At 45.0% G+C, this 19,393-nt stretch overlaps 1 protein-coding gene across 7 annotated transcripts in view; it reads right to left on the bottom strand.

The window, feature by feature from the left end:
- Positions 1-19,393, bottom strand: part of LOC119967679 (signal-induced proliferation-associated 1-like protein 2) — a 651,675-nt gene that overhangs the window by 424,228 nt on the left and 208,054 nt on the right. For 6 of the 7 annotated variants that reach the window (XM_038800505.1, XM_038800501.1, XM_038800504.1 and 3 more), the window contains one exon: positions 14,420-16,294. In XM_038800505.1, the coding sequence (XP_038656433.1) occupies positions 14,420-15,929 (1,510 nt within the window). In that variant the 5' untranslated portion in view covers positions 15,930-16,294. Of the gene's footprint in view, positions 1-14,419; positions 16,295-19,393 lie in introns of those variants that run through there. The other variant, XM_038800502.1, reaches the window with a different exon arrangement.

Genomic DNA, 19,393 nt, shown 5'->3' with positions numbered 1-19,393 from the left:
TTTTCCCCGGGTGGAACACACCATTACAAGGGGACATAAATTTAAGATATATGGTGGAAGATATAGAGGGGAGGTCAGAGGTAGGTTCTTTACCCAGAGAGTAGTGGGGGCATGGAATGCACTGCCTGTGGTAGTAGTTGAGTCGGAAAAGTTAGGGACCTTCAAGCGGCTATTGGATAGGTACTTGGATTAGGGTAGAATAATGGAGTGTAGGTTAACTTCTTAAGGGCAGCACGGTAGCATTGGGGATAGCACAATTGCTTCACAGCTCCAGGGTCCCAAGTTCGATTTCGACTTGGGTCACTGTCTGTGTGGAGTCTGCACATCCTCCCCGTGACTGCGTGGGTTTCCTCCGGGTACTCCGGTTTCCTCCCACAGTCCAAAGATGTGCAGGTTGGGTGGATTGGCCATGAAAAATTGTCCAAAATTCTATGATTAACCTAGGACAAAAGTTCGGCGCAACATCGTGGGCCGAAGGGCCTGTTCTGTGCTATTTCTCTATCTCTATCTCTAAATTCTGCAGTCTCTCTCCTTTCAAATGATGCATTATTTTTCTTCTTCTTCCAGCCAAAATAGACATGCTCACATTTCCCACATTATACTCTGTCTGCCAAATTTTTACCCACTCATTTGATTAGTTAGTTAGTTAATGGGAATGCATCTTTTCTTTAATTTGGTGTTGTTTAGCAAATGCTGATTTTGCTTTGTTTGTTACAGTAGAAGTGTTAAAACCCGAAATCTTATTCTTTAGCCACTCCCATTGATCGCTGGGCAATTAATCTATTTTTAGAAGCTGTTTGTCTCTTCACGGATTGTTAACAACCATAGGATTGTTAACAATCACAGGACATCACAAGTACTTTTGAAGTGTACTACTGTTACAATGTAGGAAATGCAGCATCTAAATTGTCCACAGCACACTCCCACGAGCAGCAATATAATGACCAGATAATTGGCAATGTCGATATGGGAGGGGAGGGGGGGCGGGAAAGCCCATTTACCACATGTTAATTTCTAGTTTTACAATGTTCCTGTTGTAAATGTTGGCTTTATTAGTATTTGGCGTTTTGACTCTTATTGGGATAGGTCATTTGTGATTTTGTCAAAATGAAAAATATTGCATATGAGCCAATGAGCAATGAAGTCTCATGGTTGAAGTGTGATTGATGCAAAATATGTGCTGGATGTTCCATTTTAATCACATTACAAACAAATCTCCTGTGGCATTGCTCACAGTTACTGAATATACTGCTTTAGAAAAAAAAAAGTGCTGAGCAATGTGCTGCGCAAATAATCAGTGTCACTAATTTATACTGATTGAAGAAGTGAAATTCAGTACACCTGAATGCATGTATCATTTATTTCTTGGACCCCCATCATAATGAGCTATTGGTGAGAAAAGCCTACAGTTTATTTTAAATTGTTATTTGAAGTTCAGAAGATGCAGCAGTAACAAGGTAACCTGTATTTCTATCCCATCAAAGAACTCCTCTGAATTTTAAAAGAGCACATTTAAAAATATCTGGATAATGCTTTGGCATTATGCTAATGCTTATAATGCATAACCATAATGACACTACTTCCAGTTCAGAAGGTAGCATCAAGCTCATAACTTGCTACTTGAGGAGATGACAGCAAATGATTAGAGAGGTCCATGAAACAACCAAACACAAATACTAACAACCAGTCCAGTGTTATAACATATCCAAATGTATAACCCAATTGCCTTGTGCCTTCAGTACAATAGTCACAAGGCTCAGTATTACGAAACATTCTTGCGATACTCACTCCATATGCAAATTATCGGCTGCATCAACTATCATTTCACTCGGGCTGAAGTCTCACTGATGCCTACGTTATGCCTTGTTTTATCTATCTAGGAATCTAAACATAAATCCCAGACCAATTCTGCTGCGGGAATTTCAGGCTGAAGCCCAGTCTCCACACACTACACAATTCCAGACAAAGGAATGGGAGAAGTGCCTCTTACTTAGCAGTTTAAAAGCACGAAATGCACAAAGGTGGAACTGATAGAACATTCGGGATTATGAAGGGACACACAAGTTAGATTGCTCAATTAACAATGAATTATAGTAGCTCTATGCTACAGGCATTTGTCAAACATGGACTGAGATTGTCTGTTTTAATTAAATTCAGGACCTATACCGAACAGAAAATACTTTTACTTTCATTACTGAGTCAGACAATTAACCAGTCTTCAAAGCTTTTTGGTATGACACCAGTTTACCCTTAACTTTGGATTTTAATATAATGCTGAACCAATCAAGAATTTCTTCCGTAAATTACAACATAAAACTTTTCAGGTTATTTTGCAGGATTTTCATTTTTGAAGGACAGTGTTAAAATTTGTAAGAGTGTGCATTTTGATGAAAATTACTATCCAAGCAGAACTTGAATTGGCCTTAGTTTAACCAAGCCAATTCTTATGCATAATTCTTATGCGGTATCCTATTTTACACACTCACTGATATTTAATTTGAAATCATAGAATGGTTACAGCAGAGCCTATTCAGCCCGTCACATCCCTGCCAACTGCCTGCAAGCGCAAATCAGCCCTAGTCCCACCCTGTCCCCTTGACTGTACACATTTTAAATTATCTTCAGGTGCTTCTCCAATTCCATTTTCAAAGCCACAAATTCAATCCATCTTCATCACAAACTTGCGCCGGGCATTCCGGATCATAACCATTCATGGGGTAATAGGATTTTCTCCATTTTTTTCCTTTGTTTGTTTTGCCATTCACCAGTTCTCCACTTTTCTGCCAATGCCAACAGTTTCTATCTATTCTGCCCAGGTCCCTCATGATTTTGGACAGCTGACAAATCTGATCCCAATCCCCTCTCCAAGGAGAGCAACCTCAGCTTCTCCAATCTAGCCACATCTGTAGTTCATTGCCCCTGGAATAATTCTCGTAAATCTTTTCTGCACTCTCCCTCGTGCCTTCGCATCCTTCCTAAAATGTGGTGCCCAGATCAGGACACTATACTCTAATTGAAATTTAACCATTGTTTTGCAAGGGTTCATTATGACTATACTGAATACTTCCATTTATAAAACTCAGGATCTCGTATGCCTTTTCAACCAATTTTTCAAACTATCCTTTCCGCTTCAATGATTCGTGAAGTAAACCCCAAGGTCTTTTCTGTTCCTGGACCCCTTTAGAAATGCACACTCTATCTTATATACTGAAACAGACTGTGTTTCATGCAGGAAGACCTGGACAACATTCAGGCTTGAGCTGATAAATGGAAAGCAGCATTCAAGCAACACAAGTATCAGGCAATGGCAGTTGCCAACCATAGAGAGTCTCACCATTGCTGAATCCCCACCATCACCATCCTTGGGTGACAATTGACCAGAAAATTAACTGGACCTGCCATATAAATACTGTGATTACCAGTCAATGCGTTCTGGAGCAAATAAGTCACTTCCTGACTCTCGAAGATCTGTCACCATCTACAAGGCACAAGTCAGGAGGACAACATATAAGTGCAGCTCCAACAATACTCCAGAAGCTCAACATCCATGAAAAATCATCCCCCTTAATTAGTATCTCAGGCTCCATCGTGAACATTCAATTCCTGCATATAGGCACATAATGGCATCATTGACAAGATGCACTGGAGCAAATTGCTAAGGCTCCCTCTACAGTACCTCCAAACACATGGCCTCTATCACTTCGAAGGACATGGGAAACTGTAGCATGGGAAACCACCACTTGTAAGGTTCCCTCCAAGCCACACATTATCCTGATTTGGAACTACATCCACGTTCCTATACTGTCGCGGAGTCAAAATTCTCAAATTCCCTTCCAAACAGCACTGTGGGAGTACCTACATCACAATGACTGCAATGCTTAAGAAGGCAGCTCACAACCTCTTTCAAGGACAGTTAGGGATGGATAACAAATGTTGGCCTTGCCTGGGATACTCAATTACCATGGGCAAATGAGAAAATTGCCTCTCTTTATTCTTCCTATCAAAATGAATCACTTCACACTTCCCTGCATTAATTTCACCTGCCACATGTCTGTGCATTTCACAAGCCTGTCTATATCCTTTTGAAATTTATCACAATCCTCTGCAGTTCATAATACTTCCAAGTTTTATGTCTTCTACAATACTGAAATAACTGCCCTGCACACCAAAGGCCAGGTCATTAATATAGATCGAAAAAGCAGTAATCTTGGTACCAATCACTGCGCATCCCCACTGTGTATTTTCTCCAGTCCAAAAAACAACCGTTCACCACTGTTCTGTTTACTGTCACTTGGCTAACTTCATATTTGGATTGCCACTTCCCACATGTATACCCTGAGCTTCAACTGTGTTGGAATGCCTATTTTGCAGCAGGTAATCAAACACCTTTTGGAAATCTGCATAAATATATCAAAGGGGCAGCACGGTAGCATGGTGGTTTGCATAAATGCTTCACAGCTCCAGGGTCCCAGGTTCGGTTCCCGGCTGGGTCACTGTCTGTGCGGAGTCTGGACGTCCTCCCCGTGTGTGCGTGGGTTTCCTCCGGGTGCTCCGGTTTCCTCCCACAGTCCAAAGATGTGCGGGTTAGGTGGATTGGCCATGCTAAATTGCCCGTAGTGTCCTAAAAAAGTAAGGTTAGGGGGGGGTTGTTGGGTTACGGGTATAGGGTGGATACGTGGGTTTGAGTAGGGTGATCATTGCTCGGCACAACATCGAAGGCTGAAGGGCCTGTTCTGTGCTGTACTGTTCTATGTTCTAACTGTATTACCTCCATCAACCCACTCTGCTACTTCATCAAAAACTCAATCAAGCTAAACATGGTTTGCTTCTAACAAATTGATGCTGACTTTATTTGATTAATCCCATCTTGTTGAAGTGACTGTTAATTTTGTCCCTGATTATTGCTTTATAAAGCTCTCTCACCACCGAGGTTAAACTGACTGTCTTGCAGTTGCTGGATCTATTCTTACATCCTTTTTTGAACAAGGACGTAACATTTTATGGCACCTCCTCTGTATCCGAGAAGGACTCCAAAGATTACAGCCAATGCCTCCACAACTTCCTTCCTTACTTCTCCTAATATCCTCAGATGCATCTCATCCAGCCCTGGTGACTTGTCAACTATAAGTGCCACCAACCTCCAGTGGCGGCCATGAGCTGAGCAGTCGCATGAAAGGTGTCTCTCTCCAAGGAACTTCTCATTAGACCGTTTTAACCCGCCAAACGGGCACCAAAAGTATGAAAACGTTCCCCAATGTAACCCCACTTACTATCCGGCAAACCAGCAGTCAGAAAGCAAGACCAGCAAGAGCACAGACAGGAAGACCCCCAACCCCAGAACAGGGGGACCCATGTGGCGAAACAGAAGAGAGTATGGTGGACCCAGCAGCACTGCCAACGCCAGTCCAATTGTTAATAGAACAATAGAACATTACAGCGCAGTACAGGCCCTTCGGCCCTCGATGTTGCGCCAACCTGTGAAACCAATCTAAAGCCCATCTACACTATTCCATTATCATCCATATGTTTATCCAATGACCATTTAAATGCCCTTAATGTTGGTAAGTCCACTACTGTTGCAGACAGGGCATTCCATGCCCTTGCTACTCTCTGAGTAAAGAGCCTACCTCTGACATCTGTCCTATATCTATCTCCCCTCAATTTAAAGCTATGTCCCCTCATGCTGGCATCACCATCCAAGGAAAAAGGCTCTCACTGTCCACTCTATCTAATCCTCTGATCATCTTGTATGCCTCAATTAAGTCACCTCTAAACGAAAACTCTCTCTAACGAAAACAGCCTCAAGTCCCTCAGCCTTTACTCATAAGATCTTCCCTCCATAGCAGAGAACATCCTTGTAAATCTCCTCTGCAACCTTTCAATGCTTCCACACCCTTCCTATAATGCGGCAACCAGAACTGCACGCAATACTCCAAATGCGGCCGCACCAGAGTTTTGTACAGCTGCAACATGACCTCATGGCTCCGAAACTCAATAATCTACCAATAAACGCTAACACATCATACGCCTTCTTAACAACCCTCTGAAACCTGGGTGGCAACTTTCAGGGGACTATGTACATGGACACCGAGATCTCTCTGCTCATCAACACTACCAAGAATCTTACCATTCGCCCAGTACTCTGTATTCCTGTTACTCCTTCCAAAATGAATCACCTCACACTTCTCTGCATTAAACTCCATTTGTCACTTCTCAGCCCAACTCTGCAGCTTATCTATGTCCCTCTGTAACCTGCAACATCTTTCCGCACTGTCCTCAACTCCACCGACTTCAGTGTCATTCGCAAATTTTCTCACCCATCCTTCTACGCCCGCCTCCAGGTCATTTATAAAAATCACAAATAGCAGTGCCCCTAAACAGATCCTTGTGGTGCACCACTAGTAACTGGACTCCAGTCTGAACATTTCCCATCAATAACCACCCTCTGTCCTCTTACAGCTAGCCAATTTCTGATCCAAACCGCTAAATTGCCTCCGTATTTTCTGCAATAGCCTACCACGAGGAACCTTATCAAACGCTTTACTGAAATCCTTATACACCACATCAACTGCTTTACCCTCATCCACCTGTTTGGTCACCTTCTCAAAGAACTCAATAAGGTTTGTGAGGCACGACCTACCCTTCACAAAACCGTGTTGACTACCCCTAATCAAACTATTCCTTTCTAGATGATTATAATCCTATCTCTTATAATTCTTTCCAAGGCTTTGCCCACAACAGAGGTAAGTCTCACTGGTTTATAGTTACTGGGGCTGTCTCTACTCCCCTTCTTGAACTAGGGGACAACATTTGCTATCCTCCAGTCTTCTGGCACTATTCCTGTAGACAATGACGACATAAAAGATCAAAGCCAAAGGCTCTGCAATCTCCTCCCTAGCTTCCCAGAGAATCCTACGATAAATCCCATCCGGCCCAGGGACTTATCTATTTTCACACTTTCCAGAATTGCTAACACCTCCTCCTTATGAACCTCAATCCCTTCTAGTCTAGTAGCCTGTATCTCAGTATTCTCAACAACATTTTATTTTTCCTGTGTGAATACTGACGAAAAATATTAATTTAGCGCCTCTCCTATCTCCTCGGACTCCATGCACAACCTCCCACTGTCTGGCTGGCCCTACTCTTACTCTAGTCATTCTTTTATTCCTGACATACCTATAGAAAGCTTTAGGGTTATCCTTGATCCTACCTGCCAAGGACTTCTCATGTCCCCTCCTGGCTCTTCTTAGCTCTCTCCTTAGGTCCTTCCTGGCTAACTTGTAACTCTCCAGCGCCCTAACTGAACCTTCCAGTCTCATCTTTACAACAGCCTCCTTCTTCCTCTTGATTCAACTACTTTAGTAAACCACGGTTCCCTCGCTCGACCACTTTCTCCCTGCCTGACAGGTACATACTTATCAAGGACACGCAGTAGCTGTTCCTTGAACGAGTTCCACATTTCAATTGTGCCCATCCCCTGCAGTTTCCTTCCCCATCCTATGCATTCTCAGTCTTGCCTAATCGCATCATAATTGCCTTTCCCCCAGCTACAACTCTTGCCTTGCGGTATATACCTATCCTTTTCCATCGCTAAAGTAAACGTAACCAGATTGTGGTCACTATCACTAAAGAGCTCACCTACCTCCCAATCTAACACCTGTCCTGGTTCGTTACCCAGTACCAAATCCAATGTGGCCTCGCCACTTGTTGGCCTATCTACATACTGTGTCAGGGAATCCTCCTGCACACATTGGACAAAAACTGACCCATCTGAAGTACTCTAACTATGGCATTTCCAGTCAATATTTGGAAAGTTAAAGTCCCCCATAACAACTACCCTGTTACTTTCGCTCCTATCCAGAATCATCTTTGCAATCCTTTCCTCTACATCTCTGGAACATTTCGGAGGCCTAAAGAAAACTCCCAACAGGGTGACCTCTCCTTTCCTGTTTCTAACCTCAGCCCACACTACCTCAATAGAGGAGTCCTCATCAAACGTCCTTTCTGCCACCGTAATACTGTCCTTGACTAACAATGCAACACCTCTCCCTCTTTTACCACCTTCCTTGAGCTTACTGAAACATCTAAACCCCGGAACCTGCAACAGCCATTCCTGTCCCTGCTCTATCCATGTCTCCAAAACGGCTACAACATCGAGGTCCCAGGTACCAAACCATGCTGCAAGTTCACCCACCTTATTCCGGATGCTCCTGGCGTTGAAGTAGACACACTTCAAACTACCTTCCTGCCTGCCGGTACACTACTGCGACCTCGAAACATTACTCATGACCTCACCACTCTCAACCTCCTGTACACTGGAGCTACAATTCAAGTTCCCATCCCCCTGCTGAATTAGTTTAAAACCTCCCGAAGAGCATTAGTAACTGTCGATGGAGAAGCTGATAAAATTTATCTCCACAGAGCTCCAAAAACACGGAGACAGTAAAAGTGGACTTCATGTCATTAATGAAGTTGGCAATAGAGGCCACACTGGCCCCCATAAGGGGAACATTGGACAGAGCGGAGACTGGAGACCTAGGAGGTGATGCTGCAGGACATGGAAAGAGCAGCCACTGACCAGGGTGAGTAGATCGCCTCGCTCGAAGCAGAAGTTGCAAGGTTGGTGCCGACCCGCAAGGTGCTAAAGGATGACCAAGAAAACAGGTTTCGGCGGCAGAACCTTTGATTTGCTGGGCTACCGGAGGGCGCAGAGGGAAGGAACCCGACGGAATTTATTTTGAAAATGTTCGGGAAATTGGTCAGGGAGGAGGACTTTGCCAAGACCTCAGAGATGGACTGGACCCAGAGATCACTCCGACAATAACCAGAGTTAGCGAATCACCACTGACAATAATAGTGAAGCAAACGGGTTCCGAGGTGGGCTAGAAGCAAGGGGTCATGGAAGCGGGAAGGACACACCATCAGCATTCTCCAGGACATCGGAGTCAACCTGCTTAAGTGCCATGCAGCATTTAACGGGGCCAAAACCACACTGTTTAAAAGCAAGGTGTGATTCGTACCTGGCAAAACTATATAGGTCATGTACAATGAAAAAGAGCACTATTTCAATATGCTGGAGTAAGCGAACAAGTTTGTACAAAAGAGCGGACTTGGAAAGAAACAGTGAGCGAGAACGAAAAGGAATGAAGGGAATGAACAAAGGGAAACCCGGGCATACAGGGGCACGTCCACAAGGTAGGTATGGCTGACCCCACAGGAGGGGAAGGAACCAAAAATCCATCAAAATAGTCACCTGGAACATGAGGGGCCTTAACGAACCAGTGAAAAAATCCAGTCTTCACCCATCTAAAAAGCCTGAGGGTCAATGTAGTCTTTCTTCAGGAGACACATCTAAGAGAGAGGGACCGACTGAGGACAAGGAAAAGCCGTGTGCTACAGACTATCAGGTGTGCTTTGGCACAAGGGCGAGGGAGTGACGAACGCGGTGATGGACCCAGGGGGACGATACATAATGGTTATCTGGATCCTCGAAGGGGCCCCCTGTGGTGCTTGTAAATGTATACGCCAAATTGGGACAACGCCAAATTCAATAAATGATCATGCCAGAGATCCCTGACCTCAAGTCCCACCAACCTATCATGGGGGAGAGATTTCAACTGTGCGCAGAACCCAAAGGTAGAAAGTCCAGCCCTACATGGGGAGCAAAATCAGGAATGGCAAAAAAACTAACGACCTTTATTGAGCAGATGGGGGGATTGGACCCGGGGACGTTCTTCAACTACCTGAGGAAGAAGGAGTTCTCCTTCTTCTCCCATGAACAGGAAGCCTATTCCCCTATAGACTTCTTCGTAGTGAGTAAGTGGGTGCTTCCAAGGGTGTTAGGGGCGGAATATTCGCAATAGTAATCTTGGAGCACTCACCACACTACATCGATGTGAGATTGGAGATGGGCCTTGTCCAGCACCCCAAATAGAGTCTAGACACCGTCCTCTTTGCCGACAAGGCATTCTGTGAAAAAATGTCACAAGCCACCGACGGCTACGTAACCTGCAACCAGGTCAGGGAAGTCTCTGCCACCACATTCTGGGAGACACTGAAGGCAATGACCGCGTTTGGGGGGGGGGAGAAGGACGACCAGGCAACGGATGACCAACTCCATATTGGAAGTGGATCAACAGTACTCTTCAGTCCTAACCGTGGAGAGGAAAACGCTACAACTGGAATTCGACCTGCTCTCCATTGAGAAAGCAGTGAACCAGCTCTGCAAGACACAGGGGACCATTATGAGGATGAGGAAAGGCCAGCCTCCTGCTAACACACCAGCTGAGGAAACAGGCTGTCACAAGAGAGATAGCACAGGTAAGGGATTGGAACAGGAGGGTGGTCACGGCTCCAGATGAGATCAAAGGAGTCTTTGTGACTTTCTACCGGGGACTCTACACCCTCGAGACCCAAAGGGGGACTCGAAGTTCCTGGACGGGCTGGACATACCACCCGTGGGGGAGGAAAGAAAAGCAGGGCCAGGAAGGACGGTTAGAGCTGGAGGAGATCATGGAATGTATCAATTCTACGTAGTGAGGGAAGGTACCAGACCCGCCGGTTTCCCGGTGGACTTCGCAGCACTGTCCCTGTACCTGTATGAGATGTTCAAGGATGTCCTGTCGAAGGGGATCCTGCTGCCCACATTGGCATAGGCCTCAATCTCATTGATCCCTAAAAAGGACAAAGACCTGACAGAGTGTGGGTCACAGGGACCTATCTCACTCTTGAGCACTGAAGCCAAAGTTCTGGCAAAAGCTCTGGCGAGGCAACTGCTTGCCAAAAGTAGTCGTGGAAGATCAGACCAGGTTTGTCAAGGGCAGACAGCTGATGGCGAACATCAGACATCTGCTGAACATGATCATGACCCCAACCGGGGAGGAGACACCAGATGTGATCATCTCCCAGGACGTAGAGAAAGTCTTAATGGAGGTACTGGAATAATTCGGGTCTGGGCTAGCATTCACTTCATGGGTGAAACTATTGTACAGTGCTCCATGGTGAGTGTACAAACAAAGGCCATCAGCTCTGGTTATTTCCGGCTGCACAGAATCACGAGGCAGGGATGTCCATTGTCCACACTGCTGTTCGCTCTGTCAATTGAGCCATCACGCTCATATCACAAAGGGGTGCAGAGGCATTCAGAGAGGAGCTGCAGAGCACAGAGTCTTTCTCTATGCAGATGACCTGCTCCTCTACATCTTGAATCCCTAGCCGGCATGGGTAAGACAATGGAACTCCTGAGGGAGTTCGGAGCCTTCTTGGGGTACAAGATTCTTGGGGGTGGGGTAGAAAGAGGTGGAGAGCACAGCTGGGAATACTGCCATCTAAACTGGTCCAAACCAAGTTCCAATGCCTGGGGATTCAGATAGCCTACGGTTGGACAAGGCTCTACAAATTGAACCTGTCTAGTCTAGTCGAGGAGGTGAAGAGGGACCTGCGGAGGTGTGTCTCGCTCCCGCTCTGTCTGGCTGCAAGAGTGCAGACAATAAAAATGAACATGCTGCCAAGGTTCCTCTTCATATTCAGATTGCTCCCCATCTTCATCCCCGAATCCTTCCTCACCAAAGTGGATAAGCTAATCGTAGCTTTCTTGTGGGTAGGAAAAAACCCCAGGATCCACAAAACCGTCCTACAAAAAGGACAATGCATGGGGGGGCTTGGTACTACTGAACCTCCTCCTCTACCACTGGGCAGTAAACGCAAAGAGGGTGCAGGGGTGGCTGGTAGAGCCAGAAGCAGAATGGGTGCGGATGGAGGAACCCTCCCGTGTTGGAACGTCCCTTCAAGCACTGGCCACCGCCCCACTTTCATTCCCTCCAATCAAGTATTCAAGGATCCCGGTGATAGTTGCCACACTAAGGAACTGGAACCAGCTCAGACACCACTACTAACTTGGTGTCATGTCGATTGCAGCCCCCATCTGAAGAAACCATAGGGAAAATAGATGCCACCTACAAAATATGAAGAAAGGACAAAGAGAGACTGACAGTAAGAGGCCCTGGGGAACTAACTGAGAAGCTCCAGCTCTGAAAGGGAACGAGCTCCTGTACTTGCAGCTCCGAGACTTCCTCCACAAGGAGGCCCCAGCTACCCAGGCACACATTACTGGACAGACTGCTAGCGCAGGACAAATTAGGGGACAGTAAATGTGCCAAAATATATGAACGACTGTTAAAATAGGCAAAGACCCTAGTGGACGAGACACGAGAAAGATGGGAGGAAGAACTACATTAATTAATTAAATATTATAGCAAGAAAATGCCATTTGTAAAACAATAGCTTCCCGAAAGGGTTCTCATGTAGAGTCCTAATGTTGTACATAGATGAGAAAAAAGTATTAATGTATCTCAGATTAAGGGATGCAAAATTCCACAACATTTAAATCCATAAACCTGTAGTGTGGTCTTTGTTTAGTTAAGGCTCATCTTAGTTGCAACACGTTGCTTGACAGCCACAAGTTATTGCAAATGGATAATGTTGTTCAATTATGCAAATACATGCTGTATTAAATTCAAAGAACAAAAACAAAGAACAATACAGCACAGAACAGGCCCTTCCGCCCTCCAAGCCTGTACCAGCCATGACACCACCTGTTTTATTCAGAATACGATTCATTTCAATTTCTTCCCTGCAGAATGCTTTAAAAGATGAATTTTGAAGGGGCATCATTGCTTATTAAGGCTAGTTATCAAGTTAGGAAAAAGAGGAAAAGAGCGATATGAATGGATGAGATATCACTGTCAACTATGAATAGATTTCATTATTATTTCACCGGCATGGTGGTGAGGTGGCTAGCACTGCTGCCTCATAGCGCTAGGGAGCTGGGTTCTATTCTGACCTGAGGTGACTGTCTGTGTGGAGTTTGCACATTCTCCCACCAGTGTCTGCATGGGTTTCCTCCGGGTGCTCCAGTTTCCTGCTACAGTCCAAAGATGTGAGAGTTGGGTGGATTGGCCATGCTAAATTGCCCCTTAATGTCCAACGGTTATTGTGGTTGCAGGGTCACGGGGACAGGGAAGTGTGCACCTGGGTGGGGGTGCAGACGCGATGAGCAGAATGTCCTCCTCCTTCACTGTAGATATTCTATGAAAAATTAGACATGGAGATAGGGGGAGGACTCTGGAGCAAAGCACTGCATTGACTAAACTCCACCTCCTCATGCACAGGGCATAGCCTAACGCAGCTAATGGTGGTGCGCAGGGTGCACCTGACCAGAACACGCATAAGCGGGTTTTTCCCGAATGTGGAGGACAAATGTGAGCGGTGTCAGTGGAGTCCGGTCAACCACACCTACCTATTCTGGTCCTGCCCCCAAGCTGATTGAATTCTGGACCGCCTTCTTCGAGGCCACGGCCAAGGTCATGGGGGTGAGGATGGAGTCATGCCCTTTAGTGGCAAGCTTATGGGTCTCAGAGCATCCAGAGCTCTTTATGGGGAGAGGAGCCAATGTCTTGGCCTTCGCCTCCCTGACAGTCCGCTGGAGACACCTGCTCAGATGGAAGTCAGCAGCGCCTGTCAAGGCCGCCAACTGGCTATCCGGCCAAGCGGAATTCCAGAAACTTGAAAATATAAAATTTACCATCCTGGGCTCGGAGGAAGAGTTCTACTACAGTTCACCAACATCTTCGTGGACCCGAGGGGAGGGACAGGGAAGGAGGAGTAAGCACCATAACACAGGAAAAGCGACAGGCGTACGGTACAATGGGCAGCCCATGAGCAACACACCACCAGAAAAGGGCAGAGTCCCTGGAGGAGGCCACACAACCTTTGGTGGACTTCACCCCGAGGTGCTGTATGATGGGACTACACCCGCCCCCCCTCAGGTGACATCAGGAGGGGGGGTGCTCTTTCCAACGGCCAGTGCAGACTCGATGGGCTGAATTACCTCCTTCTGCACTGTAAATTCTATGATTCAGGTTGTTACAAATGAAAATCTTTCTCAAAAAATACATATTTTTTAAAACTTTAAGTACTGCCACCATAACAGAAATCCAACAGTTACCCAACAGAAGCCTATCAATCTCAGTCTTGAAAGTTTCAAATGGTTCCCAGCATCCACAATCTTTTGGGAATGGTGAAAGAATTTCAGGTTTCCAATAGCCTGTGTGTGAAAGATTGTTTCCTGACTTCACTCCTGGATTCTTTGAAGATAGGAAACAAAATATACTAACAGATACACAAAGAGAAGCAGAGAATATGGGCTGTAAACATACAGAACGATAGATTCAGAGTAACAAGATAGAGTCTCCAAGTCAGAAAGACAATGAGTGGAAGACATTAGAGCAAAAACAAAAGTAGTAAAGATTAACAGTCACAGCTGCAGGATGTGAAATTTAAGCTTCTGCTATGAAATACCACAAAAATATCAACCACTATAAAACTGAATGTCAAGACTTATTTAAAATACCCAGCTTACCTTTCCCATAAAAGTATTTGCGATAATAGTATGCTCCAAGGTCAATGTGCTCTATGATATATCGCTTCACTTTCTCTCGATGGATTGCTTGGTTCTCCCTTGGTACTTCTAATACTGATACACCTGCATTAGTGCAATGAGAGCTGAGTGAGGACTCAAAGGAGCAACTTTCACTGCAGGTAAATGAGCAGGAGTTAGCCCTAGAAAGTGCAATGCGTCTCTCCCCTTCCCCTCCAATCTCATTCCTGAAATACGGGCATGCCAAGGTCAAGTTATTGCTTTTCCCGTCTCCCTCATCAGAATCCAAGCTCTCCTTTGAATTTAGTTCCTCTTTGCTGCCTGTTGGAGACTCACAATTTGCAGAGTAGCCTCCTGGGGTTGGATGCTGCGAAGCTGCAGAAGCACCAGTGGTTGTGTTTTTTCTTTGTCCTACATTAGCCCTGTTTGCCATTGCTTCATTCACATTAAACAAAATACTCTGCACGTCATAATGTGCAAAACACTTATGACACATCCATAGTTGGTTGCTTTTCTCCAGTCTGTTCTCTTCCTGCTCGAAAGAAAACTTTAAAGCCTCGTGTTCACTTTTTGCAGTTCTCAATTTTCTAAAAAGGGATGCCTCTATCATTTCAGGTTTCAACCTCCGTTTGAATGACTTGTCTCTATCTTTGCAAAAGAAAAGTGGGCTATCCACATAATCAAACCCAGAAATTCTGACAAATTCAGCTCGAGAAATGTGAGTTGCTGCTTGTAGGCTGGGCGACATTCCAGAATCACAGCGCAACAGGTCACTAAGCCCAAGTGGGCCAGGGCTCCTCTGGTCCTCACTTTCACTTCTGTATCCTCTAAGCATGGCAAAGAAGCTGTCACCAGTTATTCCCTGTCGGTCAATTGAAGAAGTGCTTCCATATTCACGATGAAGAGCTGCACCTGTGTTTGGATTTACTGCATTCTGATCAAGAATATCTTCGGAATCTATATCACTGATAGTAACATCACTGTTGCTCCTCTGTCTTATTGGGTGAAGCCCCCTCTGTGGGGATCTGGTGAAGAGGTCTCCGAAAACATATCTTGCATCTGCAAAATCCAAATCCTCAGTAATATCTGGGTTTTCCTCAGGCAGACCTTCAATGCTTTGCTCATTCTGTCCATTTTGACTAGCTCTCATCATGGATACAGTATCATAACTGGCTAAAGACCTGCTATCCCAAGTCATCAGGTTACTAATTGCTCCCTCTTTTAGAAATTCTTTCTTTGGAGGCCATTCAGAGATTCTTGCCCTCACGCCCATCTTTGGCATGGCAGGTGTTCCGTTAACCTGACTGCTGTTGTCAGATTTGCAAGGTGTTCCCGAAGGAATGGGAGGCCCCATGTTACCATTAATTACTTTGTATTTTCTAGCAAAGATATCATCAGACTGCATACTTCTAGCAGATTCTGTGGAGAATCCTGAAGCACCACTAGAATGAGGTTGTTCTTCGTGTACTAAGTTTTTGTCACTCATATCCATTCAGAAAACACGTAACCATTCTTAATTAAAGATGAGCAGGTCCACTTCATTATATTATGGTCAATTTTGTAAGTGTTAACAATATACCCAGGCTGGAGTGAATTCCATGTACAAAAGAAAACTAGCTTTAATGGTTTGAGGGAAAAAAATGAATTCAGTATATCATCTTCAAATCCAAATTATTTGAGCAGCAGCTACATAGATCAACTTCCAGTCACAGTTGTGCATCCTGTGCCCCTCTTAAGTCTTTGATCAGTTCTTCACATTGCATGTCACTCGTGGCCATCAGTTCAAAGCAAAGATAGTGTACACATCAGATCGAAAGATGCTTCAACAGGTTTCAGAGATGGGCTTTGGTTAAGAATCTACAGGAGCAAAAACAAGCAAATAAAGCTGGAATTAGTGTGGCTGCATTGTGTGTCAAAATTTATGCAAGAATCTGATCTAAGAAAAATAACTAGCATTTCACAGAATGTTAGAAACTGAATTAAAACACTTACAGACAGCAATTCATGGCCAGTAAAATGGAAACAATGTTACTTTCTGTTTACGTCAACAGTTCAAATTTGTAAAATATATAAATTACCATGAATGGCAAAATCTCAGTAAAAATAATAAAGTGAGTAATCAAGAAGTAGGAATTCACTGAAAAATAGTGGGATTTGGCATTTTCTTCAGCTTTGTCATCGCCATACGAACCTGCAATATTACTATTTGATTTGTAAGTATATTTACAACAAACCTGTTAAATACTCCAATTAATTTATGAACGACTGAGCACATTAGAACTTTACAGCCAACTGTAAACAAACACTTTCAGAACATTTGCATTTGTCATACCAACCAAGGCAGTTTGAACCCTCTACTTTGATATTGGCCCGTAATTTCCTCTCAAATTGGCGACTTAAGTTGCTGGTCTGCTGCTATTGCGCAATGTGATGACCCAGAAGTGTGGGCATACGGGCATGCATGCTGGAAGCGCATGGCATTCAAACTCCTGGCTAGCTTTTTTCCCCTGCTTGAAGCCATGCGCTGCGATGGAGCTGCTCAATGAAAAATGCTCAAGTGGACCACGTGCCGCCATGTTAGGTGAGCTTTTACACCTTTTTATTTGCACTTTTATTTTTCAGCCAAGGATAATCGAACAGAGGCAGAAGACATTGGGAGACATTTCTTTGGAAGTTAATGTTTTATGTTATTCGTGTTTAGCGTTGATAAATATGTTTCAAAAGTGAAAGGAAGATTTTTTTTAAAATTTTGGTTTGTCATGAGACTGTTAGTTCCATTAAAAGGATACTTTACTGTATACAGTGAGTTTGGAGTCAGAGTGAGTAAAAGAAAGATTTTTTAAAAAACTTTGATTTGTCACAAGTATGTTAATTCCATTAAAGGAAGTACAATGGATAGAATGCAGTAATCACTCGCTAATGAGTATGATTGACCACCTAAGATACTCTGGTACTGGTCTCGGGTTCTGTGGGTCCTTGGTGACTGATGAGCCCAATCCTAGAGGTGCATCTTCAATCACTCATTTGTTACAAGCTTCCAAAAGGTGGCATCGGTCCTTGGACGCTAGGTCGTGCATATTCCTTTCTCAGGCTCCTTTTCCGGGCCTTGTCTTGCCATTGGGTGTTCTAGAAGAAATGTGACCCTTCAATCGGGAGGTTCCTCCAAATAGGTCTGTTCTGGGAAAAGGACTCCCAAGAATTGACGTCCATGTTCCATTCCTTGAGGTAAGCCTTCAAGGTGTCTTTGAAGAGCTTCCTTTTGCCTCCTCCTTTTCAGGGTCTTTCCTTAATCTGGATGAAAAAGATTTGCTTTGGCAGTCAGTACTCTGACATCCTAAAGAAATGGGCGGCACAGCAGATTTGGTTTCGGACGATCATAGCCTCTATACTGGTGCTATTGACTCCTTCTGGGTCACTAATTTTAGCATGCTTGTCCTCCCAGCTGATTCAGGACTTTGTAATGTATCTTAAGCGTTGTTTTTTAAGAGTCTCCCTGATGCAACGTTCATCCTTACAAGTCTCAGTGATTACTTCAAATGCATTAACAAAGTTTGATGCTTTAGTTGACATATGCAAGCCTCCTGTAAGCTAATCTGAGCTATCTCTCTGACAGGTATTGCAGTGAATCAATTACCCATCCCCAAGTGTGTACTGCCAAAGGACATCCAAAAATGTTGTCCGAGGTGGTATGCGCCAGGGCACTATGGATCAGTAGCTGCTGCTTTTGGACGTTGAGCTTGCAACATTAACAACTGATTTGTCAAAATCCTCCCTTCCCCCTGCTCCCCTTCCTCCCTTTACAAATAGAACCGTTATGTTTATGTGGAAAATGTATTTTATTGACCATTGTGTTGAAGTGAGAAAATACATTTTATTGTACAAAATTTGTAAAAGTTGAGGTAATTTATGTCATTGTTCAGCTGATAAATTTAAACTTTGAGTTTTGTATTGATAAAATTATTTTTGTCAATAAATGTTTTACATTTAACTTTACAAAGTTCTTTCGGAGCATCGGTGCAGACCCGATGGGCCTAATGGTTTTCTTCTGCACTGCAGTGATTCTGATTCCATAAGACAAATCAAAAAAGATGTAAGCTGACTTGAGGTTGCGGTGATGCGGAGCTAAGCCGCACGTTCGGTGGTTCCCGCTATTTTCGGTCTTTTGGGCTCTTTTAAGGGCCCGTAGCGGCGCTGGTTGGACTTTTCCCGGTGTGGGAACACATCTGCTGCGCTTAACTGCCAGTGGATGGACTGGACCAGGAGCGGGACGGTCAGAAAATCGGCTTTGGAGCAAAGAAAGGTGCGAGGCAGGAAGAACAAGATGGCGGCGGGCGGGGAACCGGCAGCGTGGCAGAAGTGGGCGCAGGAGCAGCAGGAGCTGCTCCATTGCTGCTTCAGAGAGCTGAAAGCTGAGCTGCTGGAACCGCTTAAGGCCTCACTGGATAAGTTCATGGCGACTCAGATGGCTCAGGGTGCAGAGATCCGCGAGTTACGGCAAAAGGCCTCAGAGAACGAGGATGAAATCCTAGGCCTGGCAGTGAAGGTGGAGTCGCACGAGGCGCTGCACAAAAAATGGCGAGCGAGGATGGAAAAAATGGAGAACCGCTTGCAGCGGAAGAACTTACGGATCCTGGGCCTCCCGGAGGGGCTGGAGGGATCGGACCTGGGGGCCTATGTGGCCTTGATGCTGAACTCGCTAATGGGTGCGGGGTCCTTCCAAGGGCCCTAGGAGCTGGAGGGTGCCCATCGAGTGTTGCTGAGAAAGCCCAGGCCGAGCGAGCCGCCAAGGGCAGTGCTGGTCCGTTTTCACCGCTTCGTTGACCGAGAGTGTGTGTGCTGAGATGGGCTAAAAAAGGAGAGGAGCAGCAGGTTGGAGAACGCAGAGATCCGGATTTATCAGGACTGGAGCGCGGAGGTGGCGAAGAGAAGGGCTGGTTTTAACCGGTCGAAGGCAGT

This window comes from Scyliorhinus canicula, chromosome 6 (genome assembly GCF_902713615.1).
Source record: "Scyliorhinus canicula chromosome 6, sScyCan1.1, whole genome shotgun sequence".
NCBI classification, from domain to species: Eukaryota; Metazoa; Chordata; class Chondrichthyes; order Carcharhiniformes; family Scyliorhinidae; genus Scyliorhinus; species Scyliorhinus canicula.
Note: the sequence above shows the minus strand (reverse complement) of the source record. Positions and strands in the feature narration are given on the sequence as shown.